Source organism: Achroia grisella, unplaced genomic scaffold (genome assembly GCF_030625045.1).
Source record: "Achroia grisella isolate CSIRO2021 unplaced genomic scaffold, CSIRO_AGI_Agris_v1 utg3297, whole genome shotgun sequence".
Classification (NCBI taxonomy): Eukaryota; Metazoa; Arthropoda; class Insecta; order Lepidoptera; family Pyralidae; genus Achroia; species Achroia grisella.
Window position 1 is genome coordinate 101421 of NW_026712802.1, and position 16919 is coordinate 118339.

A 16919-nucleotide genomic window follows, 5' to 3' on the forward strand; every position below is an offset into this window, starting at 1 on the left:
AAAATGTCCATGTTACGCCGTTCGTCGATTCGTCATAACCCTCCGAAGCCGAAGCCGCACCCTTCCTATTCTCTTATCGTCTTATTAAAATAAATATTCGGAGGAACCGTAATATTTTGGCTCAATCTGAACTCCTTGCCTACGAATATTCCTGACGATAATAGGCTACAATGTACTTCAAATCAGTAGGTACTTTCTATATTTCGAATTGTACTTAAGAAATCATTCAATATTAACACTAGAACTCTTTCGATTTAATAGTCTAGTTCAGTGAAATTATGACTTCATAGTAGAGATGTCTATAAAATATTATTATTGAAATACTTTTATTTTTATTATGTTTAGTTATCTAACTTTAATTATTTGCAAACCGTCTACTATATCCAACTATGCACTTACTTTACACACTGATATTACTATTTGCTGGCTGTTATCATTACACTACCCTACTTTGTAAAATATTATTATTGAGTTCCAATAAAGAAGTATTATTATTATTATTTTTAAATATTATATTATTATTTTATACAAAAGTTTTCAAACGATGTAAATAATTTATTGAGTCCCTTTACAATTACTGGAGTTTACTTCTCTAGCGTATTCACTTTTCAATATTACGAAGTCAATTTCAATATTATTATGAAATATTTTTTTTTATGTGGAATACAATGTTAACTGTATCACCATAATCACTAACATTTCTATATGGTTCCTTACTATTAAATGTCTACTTAAGATAAATTCAGCATACAGTATGATAATTGCCACAATCTAATCATCAGGCGCTTGTAAGTCTACAAATTAATTCTAATACTATTAATCTATAAATATGCTTCTATAACATGCTTCAAATTTTTATTTTTTAAAGTGGCCTTTAAAATTTTATTTTATTCTATCAGATAGTCTAAAATTAGTTTACCAGTTTTAAGTTATCTGTGCCAGTACAGAAAATTCTGGTATGTAATAATATTTTTTTAGTAAGCTAAAGCTATAATATGAAAGCTAATAAAAGCTGTAATATGAAATATAAAGTTAATTATAGAATTATTCATTATTATAAATAAGTCTATTAAAAAAATAATTTCTACAATGCGTAGAAAAAGTATGCCTACTATATGATTATAAATTTCAAAACATTGAACACTGGGGGCGTAGCTCAGATGGTAGAGCGCTCGCTTAGCATGCGAGAGGTACCGGGATCGATACCCGGCGCCTCCAATCATTTTTGTTCTGTATTTTAGTTATATTATTTTCAATTTATCATACATAACCTAATTAATTCCTTCCTATCATTCCTTACATATTTATAATTATTTTTAACTTTTACATAACACACTTCACATCTTAATTATTTCTACTCTTTTTAATATAATATAAGAATACGTATATGTTATTACATATTTTTCTATTTCCTTTAGGAATCTGAATAATAAGTAAATCAAGTTCTTTTTGATATATGTATATTAAAAACACTTTATAAATTAACTGATTAAATCTATACCAATAATATAAAGAGGAAAAATTTTATTGTTCGTTAATTTGCATAAAATAAACTCGCAGATGACCGATTTGAAAATTTATTTTGTTATATGATCCTTCATCATAGATTATTTTTTGCATATAGTTTTTTTTTGCAGATGAGATATAAACATTTCTAAGTCAAGAAAACAAAAAATATCTTATCCAATCATTTTATACATAACTAATATGTAATTAGTAATAATGATATCATAGATTTTTATATAATTAATGAAACATAGTTATTATATTCATATTCGATATTCGAAATATTCGAACGTCTTTGTTTTATTTATAGCATTTTAAAATGCTGGTATCCCAGTAATAGCCCTTCCTAATATTAACGCATGAATATCATGAGTACCTTCATAAGTGTTAACCGCTTCCAAATTCATTACGTGCCTTATAATGTGATATTCATCTGATATGCCATTACCGCCAAGGATATCTCTGGCCGCTCTCGCGATTTCTAATGCCTTTCCGCAACTATTTCTTTTAATAATCGAGGTCATTTGAGGTGCCGCTTCATTTTGATCTATTAAACGTCCAACCCTCAAACAAGCCTGGTATCCTACATTTATCTCAATCAGCATGTCGGCTAACTTCTTCTGTATCAGCTGTTTCGATGCGAGCGGTTTTCCAAATTGTTTCCTATCTAATGTGTACTGTCGGGCAATGCGCAAACACGATTCGGCCGAGCCTAGAGCGCCCCAAGCGATCCCATACCGCGCGTTATTGAGACATCCAAACGGCCCCTTCAGACCTATTGCGTCAGGCAATAAACTATCCTCCGGTACAACCACTTCGTCGAGCAATATCATGCCCGTTTCCGATGCTCGCAAGGAAAATTTTCCATTGATTTTGGGCGTAGCCAAACCTTTTTTGACTTGCGATCGTTCGATAATAAAACCTCTTATTTTATCTTCATCGTCCTTTGCCCATACCACAAGTATATCTGCAATAGGTGCATTTGTGATCCATGTTTTAGAGCCCGACAGTGAATATGTTTTAGATTTTGAATCGTACTTAGCTTTAGTTATTAAACCACCGGCATCACTACCGAAGTTCGGTTCAGTTAGTCCAAAACAACCAATTAATTCACCCTTAGCCATAAGAGGTAAATATTTCTGTTTCTGTTCCTCACTTCCGAACAGGTTTATAGCTCCCATAGCTAAACTGCTCTGCACACTCAAAGCAGATCTGTATGCAGAATCAATACTGTCTACCTCCCGTGTGAGTAATCCGTAGGTAACATACGACACACCGGCACATCCATAACCCTTAATAGTGCAACCAAGTGCACCTAACTCCCCCATTTCTTTGAATATTTTTTTATCGAAGACTTCATTTCGATTTGCGTCGATTATTCTTGGAAGTAGTTTTTCCTGGCAATAAGCTTTGAATGAGTCTCGGATCGCCTTTTCGTCGTCATGTAATTGTCCATCTAAATTCAATGGATCTTCCCAATTGAAATTTACCTTTGCATTCCTTGAAATTGTGGTTGATATAGCCCTTAAATTATTATTCTTTCCTAAGAGGGAAATGAAGTATTTACCTGTCAGTGGCACAGACATATTGATTATAACTATTTACTTATTCAACTTGCACTACTATAACAATTAGAAATAGCTATTACTTGGTTCGCCACAATCTTCTTCGGATTATCAAATTTAAATGTCATTGATTAATCACTAGAACTTTAAAGGTCTGTTTATACAAGAAATAATAACAAATAATTTATTGAGATCACCTTACTTAAAGAATATACATATATTGACTGTCAACGAGCTGCAATCAACTGAGTTATATTCTCTCTGATGCAACAGTATTCAGTAACTACAATAATTGTTGCTAACTTCACTTTTATCTCAGACAATTATGTTATCACGTATTTGTTTATTCTTTTTGTGAATGTATATTATTATCTTAACGTTTCTACTACTGGCAGCTATTATTTCATATGTTCTTGCTCTTATTGCCTTCTAAATAAGTCTTAGAATTGATCGTGACATGTATTTTTATTAACTGTTCATAATAGCGAGTAAATATGATGAAAATAATATATTTGTCACTTTATATTTAATGATAACTTGTTAGTAGCTTGATAACAGTTTTGTTTGCATTGCTAAATCCACCAAGTACATACTGATATCGGATTGTAAACAATAATATTGAGATAAACAGTTGGTACCTATTTTAGTTAAAATTGAAAGGTCCATTTATATTTTGTAGTTCTAAGTATATTTTAGGTCTAGTGTGCATTAATAATTAAAAACGTAAAGCACAAGCGTGTAAATTTTTAAACACATGTAGTTTACTGATCATTTTATCATAATCGGTTTAAATATAAATTGTATTTCACGATCATGTCTTATTAAATTATACAATCATGTTAGATGCATTAATTAAGGTTAGAATTTATTTCTAGTACTTAATTTCATCCTATTTTATTCTATTCCGTCTAACCATTACCGTGACTGAATAATAAATAAGCTTTATTTATTTTTGGATATAAAATAGTCTATGTTGTTATTATTACTAAAAATACATTTTATTCCATTTACATTAATACTAATGTGTTATACAGGATAAAATACAACATTTAAAAAATTACAATAAATCTGGGACTATATTTTAATTGTTACTGAAAATATATTTCTTTTGTGTATAATATAGAATGATAGTTTTTTCTCCGAGATCTACTCATAAATTGTAATTGTGGATGGAGAAAGATAAGTATACAGACGTCGTTCATTAGTAAATTTGATTGAAAATGTAATTAATAATAAATATACCGAACCCCTCCCGACCTAATGTTATAAATACTAGGTAGGTATACATATCACATCAATACATATATACAAATGATAAACTACACATAAAGCTATTTCTTTAAGTAAGCATAAATATATTAAATTTATAACATGAACCCCCGGCAAAAATGTATAAAAGTTTAACTCACAGTAAAAATTCAACGAAACTTTTGTAGGACGGGCATAGTTAAAATAGCTTACGTGCTGCGGTAGTAGTTATTACATACTTACTCTCAAAGAGTAGAGGAACTTAGTCCAAGTTTAATATTTGCTAAGCGAGTACATAACTCAGTACAACGACAATTCAAGTTATGCAGATTATGAAGTAAGTGAAGCAAGATATTAAAATAAATACATAGATACTTAAGAGTATGGTTACTAAAATTTGTGCGTGGGATTTTTTGTAAAGTAAAATATTTCATATCTAAATTATACTATAGCTACAAATTTGCCATTTATGTTAAAAATAGAATAAATCTTCCTAATATAATAAAATGAAAAGATTATACAAATATACGTTTGAATATAAATTAATATAGAGATGGACAACATCATGTATATATGACGTAGATACAATTCATGGTAATTTTTCCTAAACAATATGCTTTATATATAAGAAAAGTTCTTGAAATATTGCGTTTTACTACATGACTTTTCACACTTATATATTAAAAATAAACACAACTTAACAAACAGCAGAGAAAAATATCTTCTTTTATTTTGAAAATAGAATACAATACTCATATTACAGGCGTAATTAAGCTACAGTGATTGTGTACTATCACACTAAATTGTATTTAAAAACACATAATATAATGAAAAACGAAAATATGAATGGTAGAATTGGTTATACTGTCATATAATCATCAGAATACCAATTATACTTCTCAAGTTATAGCAGCACAAGTAACGACAACTATGAGAAAAATAAAAAAACATTTAATTTTTTTATTTACCTGTTATATATTTTTCCGGTTCTTACTACAAAGCGCCTACAGAAATCTTGCGGGCATAGAATTTTACCTTCGTTAAAATTTTATACAAAGATCAGAGCAAAGCTTTGAAAAGATAAAAAATATCTCAAAGCCGTTTGAGTAAAGTAAATTAAAAAGCAAGATATCTAATACATAATTTATCGTCTTTTATAGTAATAGATATCTACAAAATTTATAAAAGTTGTATACATATGTCAGTTTATATTTTGAGTAGGTATTATTTGATATACCTACGTGTAATAGAATTTAACAGAGATACAAATTCGTATAATATACAAACTACTAAATAACACAGTAAATAATAATAAATATAAAAATATAGAACATAAAAATAATATAGATCCGTCTTATTCACCAGAGCCGACAGAACACACAAAAAAATAAGTTTATACAAAAAATATCAACATTTACTTTCTAATGTAAGTGTAGGGTAAATTGTTAAATTGGTTTATAAAATTATTGTACAGCTTGTGTTCCCCACATAAATAAATAACGTATCACATTACGACATTTCCCTGTTAAACTTTTCAAACAAAGTATTCCTGCCAACCTGACATACTTCGGGCCTAACAAACATAATGGTCCCCGATGTTTCTTTTAGAACGTCTGTCATTCCGAAAATACAAACTGTCTTTCAAACCCTTGCGAACCAAAAACGGCGCCGCGTGGGCATAGTGTATTATCTTATTAGATAATACAGATGAATTTCATCTTTTATTTATCTAAGTTGATTTTCCAGTCACCGAGGGGCGGTTAGCTCTTATCGCGCGATTTCCCCAACAATGTGTATCCTCGTAATACAGGAGGGATGAATCTCCTATAAATTATTCACTCTCTATTTGCATGACAAACGACAGGAGAGCGCGGAAGGTCTTAGACCTTTAATGGCACCTCTTCAGTCGTTGTTAACTGTCCTTTACCCACTCCATCCCTTCACACTTCATGGCAGTATATACTTTAATGGCCCAGTGATTTTTCCCAGTCATATGCAAATGCGAGATTAGCATACATTTTATTTCCGACAAAAACGTTGATGATATTAACAATGCGAATTTTTCTCTCGAAAGACTTAAAAGCCTTTGTGCCGCCTAAATTGGCCGGTAATGAAGGAAGGTAATGTGCAAAGACGTTTAATAGAGAAATTAACTGCGATGTTAAAATTTACGGGCACGCTTTAATTGTTTTATTCTGAAAAATACAGTTTACTCTATACGTAATCGTTAATATATACTTACTACAATATACTTAGATTAACTACTATTAGGTACAAATACATTTGCATGTAATTAGTAAATAGAAGATGAAATGTTAGGTACCTACTTAAGTTACTTTCGTTAACACCGGAATAGGTACAAAAATTTCGTTTTGATATTTTTGTAACTTTTTATAATATGCGAGAGATGGAAGTAAGCTTGTAATTACTGAAATATGTTGCAAACTGCGGGTAAGTCGAGTGGTGTTTTCACCACAACTTAACCTATTAACTGTTATACCATCTGTGCTGCAAAGGCTACAACAATGGAATGGCTCTAAGTAGGTTAGGTACCTCATCTAGAAACCTACATACATATAGCATACAATACTATAATTTCTAATAAAAATAGTTTATATCATAATTGTAGGTAGCTACCATTAAAAATAAATATTTAAATAATTATCATTGCTATACAGCATTAGCACATGTGTTTACTTCCCATTTAGCAATCATTGTATAAGCACATAAAATCGATAGCCAAGCGTGTGTGAGTAAAGGCAAACTTTCCCATTTGCTGCTTAAATTTTAAGACCAAAACTTTCACACAGCATCGTCAACTGTTATATAAATCAGAGGTGTGTGATGTACCTAAATTAAACTAGAGGCAAAGTAATGGAATAGGCATGTAATCAAGCGAACGATATTATTAAGATGCAGGAAAACTTCCGCTTGATTTAAACATCATGCCCATCAGTATGATTTATTGAATAAACATAAAATAACATTATAAATACTAAATGTTTAAATACAAAACTACTTTCAAGAAACACTGGTTTCAAGTATAATAATTTAAAAAGTATCATTTTTCTTGGGTTTTTGCTATATTTAGGTATCAGTTTATATATATTTATGTCAATTACCAACATAACCAATATGGCTACCTTATCTTCAACTTAAAGACAAATTACCAATATATATATATAATGAAAAGGGAACTAATGAAAATTTAATTTAAGTTGTATTTATTAAATCTTTGTAATCCATCGACGTGTTTCAGTTATTAATTATCAAAAAGTTTTCATTCCAAAAAGGACAATAGCTCCTTAGTTACTTGTAATTTTCAACAGAAGTTCAAACTCTGAACGAAATTAATGTTTAAACAAATCTCCATTGAACCCATTACTTTGGGCTTTATAGAATGTAATATAGAAATAAATTATAAGTACTTTTTATTAGTGATTATAAACAAACAAGAAACTTAATAAATAATAAACTTATTAACGTATACAGATGCTTCATTATAATAATGTAATATTAAATTATAAGTAGAGCGGGGGTCTAGACTATGTTCCCCTCCGATCGATCCCCCGTCCAATTCAAACGGGGATCGATATTACGACGGCCTGAGCCGAGGTTCGAACCCCTAGTGGTGCCCTCAGACTAAAGTCGTCAGGCAGGAGTTGGCCTTCAGCCGCTCCATAAGTCCTTTCACGGGTTTGGAGTGCCACCTGTACTCGCCCCCTACCGTCCGGTGAAGCTGTAAAGGCCAACAGCATTAGAGTAGTCCGAAAAAAAAACTATGTATTTCTAATAGTTATATTGCAAACTAAAGGAATAAAGTAAATACACATGTGATAATTATAGACCAATACCAAGTTTAATAAATATTTTTTTGTATTCAGAAAGCTATGCCCACTAAATGGAATAATAATGATTGATTAAAATATCTATATATTTGAGCTTCTTTATATGTATTGTGTGAGCGTCTCCACATAAAGTGATATTCGTAATGCTAGTCATGTACATATATAGGCGCCGATTGGCATTTGCCACCAAGTGAAGCGTCAACTACTTTGCTATTCCAATTACATAAAAAAAACTAAATGCCTTATAAACTTACTCTAACTATTGAACTGCTTTGTCCTTTTATTATAAGCTATTGCGTTCCTTTGAAAGATAGTGACGAAGCAATATAATAGTTAAAATGTATTTTAGTTTTTATCAGCATGACAATAAATCTTTTCTTGAGATACACAAGCGTATACATGTTCAAAGATCTTTTTATCACTTACACAGGAGGTGTAAGTGATAAAAAGATCTCATTATCTTCTTCAAATAATACACTTTGCTTTTTATTCAGAAACAGTTAAACACACACACATATTTACATAATTTTTCCTAAAATTTCCCATTCAATCCCATGACATTATGACAACCGAGTAGAACTTTTTACAAACAAACAAAAAGCCTGCATACCATTTGCCGGGGTAAAGTAGACGACACGGATGTTTTGTGTGACGCAAAACAGTACACGGCAACGTTATCGTACACGCAATGGATAAATGGAGATAAAATTTAATACAAATAATGTCTCCACGAAATTCACTATTCACCATTTAAAAAATAGGTATTAAGAAAGTAATAAATTTTGTCTAGCGGTTCACCACACCGCTTTATTATCCAAAAATTTGTATTCATGTGTATGATTATTTGTATCGGTCTGTATTTTCTGTGTATACTATATTTAGAAAAAGAGTATCTAAGTATTTATATCATTTGTCTAGTACCCATAACACAAACTCTGATTAGCGTGGGACTAGTTAGACGTGTATTAATTGTCCAGAGTCATTTATTATTATAATAATAAATATAATCACTCTTATTACATTAAAAGAATATCACAAGAGTTACTGCATAGCCACTGTTAGGTATATTACAATTATCTTATTTGAAATTACCATTTCACTCTTATATTTCAGTGGTCGTTATTTAATCATAACATGTTCTTCGTTTTTATAAAAATACAACACAATAATTTTGGAGTGACACAGTTTTTAGCGATTTTAATTTTCTGAATGTTTCGCATTGATGTAATGCCTCGCTGAATGCACGTCAGTTTACAAAGTTTTAATTGCATACTAGGCAAGCTAAATGAAACCGAAAATAGTTCATGAGCGTAAAATATACTAATATAATTATTAGTTTCAGCAGTTGTTTAGTATTTTCTATATGTATAGAATTATTAAAGATAGCGGTCCGTCCTGGCTTCGCATAGATATTCTACAAAAATATTAAACACATGGGTATATGTGTTTTTGATATTGATGCCCTCTGTAAAATTGTATTTCAACTCTTTGCTCTATTGTCAATAAATTTTCAACATTCTATCGCCAATGTTCATCAGGAATAATGTAGGAATCTAATGGTAGTAGAATTTTTCGAATCGGCCTTGTAGTTTCGAAGCCAAACAAACAATGCAATATTTCATCTGTATAATATTACTATAGATGCGTAAGAACTTTATTAGTTATTATGTTATTATTATTAAGCAATAGTACAAACAGAGACAAGTTTCAATAGTGTAAGTTTAAAAAATATATGAAAATATATTTGTGTGTGGAGAAAACAGGAAAATAAATGTCTGTGGTAGACAAGCTATAGTTAGGCTATGAAGAATACTTAAACGACGAATTATTAATCGAAATTAAGCACAAAGCTTCATCTTGTAGGTCATATGACTAAACAATGCAAATAACTAGATTAAATTTATGTGTTAATTTCGAGACATGCCTTATAAAGAGCCACTATATTAGACAAAAATGAAATAACAACATTTTCGTATGTCACTTCCGTCTATTTTATTAATAGTACAATACCTAACACCATAATATCAATATAGGTATATTTATTTATCGAAAAATACAATTTTATTTGTATCGTACACTACGTTTATGCTATGAAAGAAATATTCTTTATTTTAAATAAAACAACTATCTGACTATTACCAACAAGTAGTCAATCACCCTATTTTCTTTGAAAATAAACTCTCGTCAATATAAGAAACACAAGCAAAGAAATAAAGTTTGTGACAAATATAAACAAACGTAGACGCAAAAATAAAAAGTACACGCCAGCCCGTGAACAAGGAAACAAGAGAACGCAATGATGGAGTCAAGGCCTCTGCATTTCGAATTCATAAGTCCTAGCCAACCCATTACAACCTCGCCACATACGGTGGACAAAAGCGGTACTCTCAACCATACACGCTGTTCAAACACCAATGTTTCGTTCAAATATTTGCTTAATTACACATACTAACATGCGGTGTTTCTTACAGACTATGTTTTAATATAGCAGCAATGTATTATTTACGTGTAAGTCAAAATAAAGTAAAAGTTATTTATTATGACTAACCGTGACTCAACTAGAGGCTATATGCCTATCAATAGTCCAATGATATAATAGGATTATGATGTTTTATATCTAGTTATTCGTAATTACAAAAATACGTATCATATGAAAAAAAATTACTTTATTATAGAAATCGATACCTTTTTAATTACGCTTCTTTTTATTTTCTTTCTTTATATTTACATTACTAGATAAATTTTTACTAATAGCTTCTACTATCAATTTTATTAAAAGTAGTAATATAATAAACAATGTAAGAATAAAGGCATATATATCGAGCATATAATGCGCAAACCAATTTAATTTAAGGCCAGCAGATTTTAAGTAAGGCGCACCATTGTTTCTTATAACATATTCAATCCAAAACATAGCTGTATCTAGCGCACTCATTGGCCTATCTTTAAATCTACTTGAAATCTCCTGAGCTTTATTTTTATACGACGGGTTACTTAATACATCGTTCAGTATACTCCAGAGATTTTTTTCATTAATACTGTGATACTCTAATATTCGACCAAACCCAATGTCTTCGGCTTGTAGTAAGTTATTATATTGATCTGCGTAGATCGGTATTCCAACAATCGGTACCCCATGAAAAATAGCCTCCTGCGTTCCAATTAGTCCACCGTGTGAAATGAATACCTTAATATTTGCATGGGCTGAAAATTAAAATTAAATTATTTTAAAATAAATACTAATATACGATCATGATACCTACAGATGTATATAAGATGTGAATTACATTTTTCGATCTTATATTAAAACAATTCCATTCTTATCTGTACATATATTCATATAAATAAAATTGGAGTGTCTGTATGTAATATTGAAATAACCGTTTTTTACTATATGCATATGAATATAAATACGCTACATACACCACAAAAACGTTTTTACAATTTTTGTCTGTCTGTCGGTCTGTTTGTTCTGGCTAATCTGTAACTGGACCAGCAGGACCGATTTTGACGGGAATTTTTAGCAGGTAGCTGATGTAATAAGGAGTAACTTAGACTACTTTTACAAATTTAGAAATTTAGAATATATTTTAGAAAAATAAAGCTAAATTCTACGCGGACGAAGTCGCGGGAACAGCTAGTCTACAATATAAACAACACATCGGCTACATTTCGTTACTGCTGATACGTAAACCATTACTGATTTCCTACTTGAACCTCATTATCTTTTGAAATAACATGTACAAAGTTTTGCTAAATTTGTACCAATATGCATACGAAAGAACGACACAGCACGTATCTCTTCTCTCTCACCGTCTTTTTCATCCTCATACGTATGGTAATGTAAACTTATTGAGCAACGAATTGGTTTGCAACGTCTTTCTCAACCAAAGGGCTTATCTGGATACTCACATAGAATTTCTTTTTGGGGTAACCATTTCTTAATAAATAGATTATCTGGTTTGTTTTCTAGTGTATCCTCCTCCCATTTCCATATAACTGTCTGTTTGAGACGTCTGAATACGTCCAAGAATGCTTTTTTCTTGTCAGCAGGCAATTCTGAACTACGTACATTGGAGCCGAAGTTTACATACACAACCCCATTTTTTGATCTATCCAATAGATCTTGTAGATCCTGAAAAAATTCAAGACGTATTTTTATAATTACCATTTATAAAATAGAAACAAGTAACTATCTACTAGATTTTAGACACAAATACCGCACTTCTAAACTATCAGTCGTAAATTCTAATCTAATTGACTTATGAATATTTCTAAATAATCTTATAGTCCATAGAATTTAGCTGAATGGGCGATATTGCGAGAGAAATATATCGAATGTAATATTATGTAATATTATATTATGTGTGGTAATATTCATAGTCACAGGTTTTGCCACTTAATGTTTTTTTTTAATGTAATTAATTTGTACATATTATATGTGTACACGGAATATTCACAATGATAATATTATATATCTACTAATCTAGCTACCAATATTTCAATGGTGTTAAAAACGTCATGGTTAGCGTATCAACAGATACCGTCAACAAAGTGCACATTTTGTTATTTGTCATTGACAAAAAAAATAATAGTGTTTATTGAAAATTCATAATAATTCATATGTTAGGTGATTGTATATGCTCTTTCACGGATATAAAACTACAGTATTCCTACTGCAAATAGTATTCCGCTAAGAAATAAAAAGAAATTGCTTATGCTGTACTGACGCGGAACTCTAAAAATAAAACAACTCACTGTTAGACAACTTCTAGCTTTGATCAACTCGTCTCGTCATTAATAATAATGACCCTGACTCCGCATGAATGGTACATGTACATCATGTATTGTAATACATTTGTAGACATAAGATTATACATAATTGTAAATAACATATGCTACTGCTTTTTATAACATGATATACCTGACTACAAAGAACTATAAGGAAGAGTAGAGACTTAAACAATTAGCAGTTTATGTATATATGTATTATATATATTTGGTTCATAGATATAGACAACATGAAAGATATGTATGTTTCTAAAAGTAGTTTTAGTGCTTATTATTATTACTAAACTATGTGACCCACTAAACTTCGTTTGCGTCATATTCAGCCCGTTTTTTTACATATGTACAAGAATTCTGACGCAAATACTCTTCATAATTTACATTCAGAACAACTACACTAAGAATACAGTAATAAAATTATTTTCTTACATAATCCTTAATAAGTAACATTAGTTTCCTCAATTTCATTTTCATAAAAAGTTAACCTAACGAGTCGGAAGTTAAATATGTAATCGAAACCCATATGAAGTAACTTACCTTCGGCAAAGATGCATTGCCTTTTGTTAAATGTAATCCACCAATTTCAATTATATTAGGTCCGTATGCAGCAGCGGTATCGAAACTAAAGTGCCCATTGATCAGTATCAAAGATGTATTTTTTTGTATCTCATACAAACTGGGCACTGGTTTCCGCAAGTTAGGCACATACTTCGTAACTAGTTGCTCTTGTTTCTCTAAATACCAATATTTCCATAAAATAAACTCGTATACTGTAAAATATAGATTTCTCATTCTTCCCCAAAAGCTCGCGGGCTCTCGCACAGTAAGGAATTCAGAGGTAACAGTGGATAATTGTAGCGGATTTCTTGAAATAATATTATGTCGCATACAATTTCCATACGTTGTTATCAATACTAGAGGAGCATTATACTTATGAGCCAAAACGTACATAGCCTCCTGATAAAATTGCTCAGAAATTATTAAATCAAATGAGTGATCTTCTTTGAGGAACTGCTGAACCTCACTCGAATTTAATGCTACTTCTGTAAATGCTAATCCACCAGTCCAAAGTATTTTTTGATGAAATTCTTCGTCTGACATATCGACCATTGTAAACACATTTGGTCGCTTGATACCTGTAAAGAAAAGCATCTCAATATTTAAAAAAATGGCAAATATATGTGTTTGAATAATGTCACATACAAAATTCTCCGCTTCTATAGAAGAAGTATTGGTTAAGCATATGTACTTCATTAGGGAAAATCCTATTATAAACTGTCTTTTACAGAATTTTTACATAGACCGAAAAAAAGATATATATAATATAAGATACAGACAGGAATTTTTTCCTTATAAAATTTTTTTTCTGGTCACTCAGCGCCATCTAGACCCAAGTTAAGCTAGCTAAAGCTTGTGTTATGGGTACTAGATAACTGATACATATACACAGATTTTTTTTAAATACATACATATTATACATAGAAATCACCCAGACCGATACAAATCATAATCATGAATACAAATGTTTGTGCCTTGCGAGGAATCGAACCCGCGACCATCGGTTGTAAAGCGATGTGCTAGACCGCTAGACCACCGAGGTCGTCAATATAACTTACCTAACAAATATAACTTTTAATTGTTGATAATTTAGAAAAGAATTATCAAAATCAGTTAAGAATTGGCAAATATAATAATACTACAAATAAGATAATATTAATATTATATAAATAAATACAGTCGAACTCCTTGTATTTGAAGACAGTTGTTAAACGTAACATTGGTTAGGTACCTACGGTATAAGCATAAGGAAATTCGATTTGTAGTATTGAGGAAAATCAGTCTTCAATTAGACGGAGTTTTTGCACGTCTTTTTATTCATTAGTCAATATGTCAAGTAAATGCGAATATTTGCGTCTTCATAATTGGCGAGGCCGGTGTTTTTGTTATGAATTATGATAGAATTGTAACCCCGCCCACACTATTAAACCTAGGTAGACTGTGTAATCGTCTGGTACCGTATAATCGTCTAACTCACCCGTTTTATGACGCTGTTTGTTTTATAAGCTGTTTTTTAATAAAAGGTGAGATATGACTATTAAATTACAGGGTACGGAAGTATGACATCTTCGTCCATAGCAATATAATAAGTGATACAACGGGGTCACATGATAATTGACGTGATGTCCGTAATAGTGTTCATATATGAACAATTGCTACACGAGCATGATCTTTTCACATTTATTTCAAGTTAGTAACTAAACAGTTACTATGAAGGCATAGAACAAATATATTTGTGAATCAACAAATATATTTGAATCTAACGTATGTATCTACAACTTTTACTGGACGAATTTTGATTGTGTAACTGCAATGTTAATTAAGTTTACGACTACCCGATGGCAACTGTCAACTATCCCTTTAAGGCATAAACATACGGACGTCACTACACCATTGATTAATATCCCTTGTGCAAAATAAAATTATGATTACATGCCTGCACTAATAGTTTTGTTTCAATCATTATAAAGTAGTAAATAGTTTACATACCAAGAACGTCCCAAATCTCTTTATTGTCTACCATTACTTGGTGGTAATTCGGTGGTCGTTTAACCTCCTTGTGTCCTGTTATAACAGTTACATTGTGACCCCTGCGTGCCAACTCAAGGCCTATAGGCTTCTGCATAATATAATGTGACTTCCCCGTAAACGGAATAACATAAAGTATATTGGCCGTTAAAGAGAAACCCACAAGGCCCAATAACAACATACATAACTGTAAAAAATCCTGAAACAACACAAAATCACTCTATACATTTTCTTAAAAAAATATTTATTTATAAAAAAAACTATTTCGTATACCATATTGCTGTTCACATCTAATCGTAACCAGTGAATTAAATCGTGCAAATTATATATTTCAACTTTATCGACGCACGCTATGAATTGAGTCTGTTAATCATTTATCCTAAACACGCCAGACGAAGTGACATCCTCTCGCTCGACTGAACCACATAGACTAATAGGTCACTACATTGTATCTCTCAAATATATGCTGGCTCATGAGACAGACCGCTAATTTATCAAATTGTAGGTTAGATATACCTACGCATCGGCAAAATATACATCTAAAATCGTAAAGTATATTTATATACATTGATAAGGAGTAATTTGCATTTTAATAGTATTTAATAATCACAGTAATATGTAACATAAGCAGTTAAATAATTTTTAGTAGGTAGGAGTAGATTAAAAATACTAAAGTATAGTTTTATTTATGAATAAATAATTGTAAAATAGCACTAAGTTGAGTTAACTACAATTTTGGCTAAATTGTATTATAAATATATAAAAATCGACTAACATTATAATAAGAATGATTATATCTACCGACAATAAATTCGGGGAATTTATGATGTCCATGTGGACATTTAATAATTTCTACAGCTATGACTGTACCTACCTACTGTAAAAGGGATAAACTGTATGGTTTTAACTTTTAATTTGACATAATATCATAAAAACAGTTAATTATTCATATAGTTTCCTCGTTGTAGTCTTTATTTTTAGCGCCCTCTATCTAAAACTTTGGATATCACTGTTGTTTCTGGCATGTCATGTCTATAAAATTTTATATGGAATATGTAGATGTCGCTTATTCGAACACAAAGTATTTTTTTTTAAGAATGATAATAGAATGTTGCACCCGCCTGCACTAACGGTGTATGCTGGTATCAGTGGAGGATGATAAGATGAACATAATGTCAGGTCAGTTAGTCCATCGTGGTAAAGTCATCATGAATTTATCATCTGGATCCCGTCTTAAGAATATGTAACTCTAATTAATAAAAATAAAAATAATTGCTGTGAAATATAATTATATCATAATATATTTTTTTTTATTAAAAAATAAACTAGGCTGGTTTACAAATAATAGAATGTATACATACTTACCTAAGTTTATTTG

The 16919-nt window shown here is 30.7% G+C and overlaps 2 protein-coding genes and 1 non-coding gene across 3 annotated transcripts; 1 reads left to right on the forward strand and 2 right to left on the reverse strand.

Moving 5' to 3' along the window:
* Positions 1 to 1145: 1145 nt before the first annotated feature.
* On the forward strand, positions 1146 to 1218 carry Trnaa-agc (transfer RNA alanine (anticodon AGC)). Its single transcript has one exon. It is a non-coding gene; the product is annotated as a tRNA-Ala (tRNA).
* Positions 1219 to 1790: 572 nt separating this feature from the next.
* On the reverse strand, positions 1791 to 3326 carry LOC131843783 (glutaryl-CoA dehydrogenase, mitochondrial). Its single transcript, XM_059192529.1, has one exon. It carries the CDS (start codon positions 3090 to 3092, stop codon positions 1821 to 1823), a length of 1272 nt encoding a protein of 423 aa, XP_059048512.1. The 5' UTR covers positions 3093 to 3326; the 3' UTR covers positions 1791 to 1820.
* Positions 3327 to 10856: 7530 nt separating this feature from the next.
* On the reverse strand, positions 10857 to 15877 carry LOC131843791 (UDP-glycosyltransferase UGT5-like). The gene is made up of 5 exons (XM_059192540.1): positions 15815 to 15877; positions 15503 to 15740; positions 13493 to 14091; positions 12080 to 12302; positions 10857 to 11371 (listed from the first exon to the last, which is right to left on the reverse strand). The coding sequence occupies exons 1-5, from the start codon at positions 15815 to 15817 to the stop codon at positions 10857 to 10859; spliced, it is 1578 nt and encodes a 525-aa protein (XP_059048523.1). The 5' UTR covers positions 15818 to 15877.
* Between the last annotated feature and the right edge of the window lie 1042 nt (positions 15878 to 16919).

Coding starts and splice junctions, on each gene's coding strand:
- LOC131843783 (XM_059192529.1), bottom strand. CDS start 3,092: ATGTCTGTGCCACTGACAGGTAAATACTTCATTTCCCTCTTAGGAAAG.
- LOC131843791 (XM_059192540.1), bottom strand. Junction 14,092..15,502: donor AGAGATTTGGGACGTTCTTG/GTATGTAAACTA, acceptor TTTTCTTTACAG/GTATCAAGCGACCAAATGTG. Junction 12,303..13,492: donor GCAATGCATCTTTGCCGAAG/GTAAGTTACTTC, acceptor GAATTTTTTCAG/GATCTACAAGATCTATTGGA.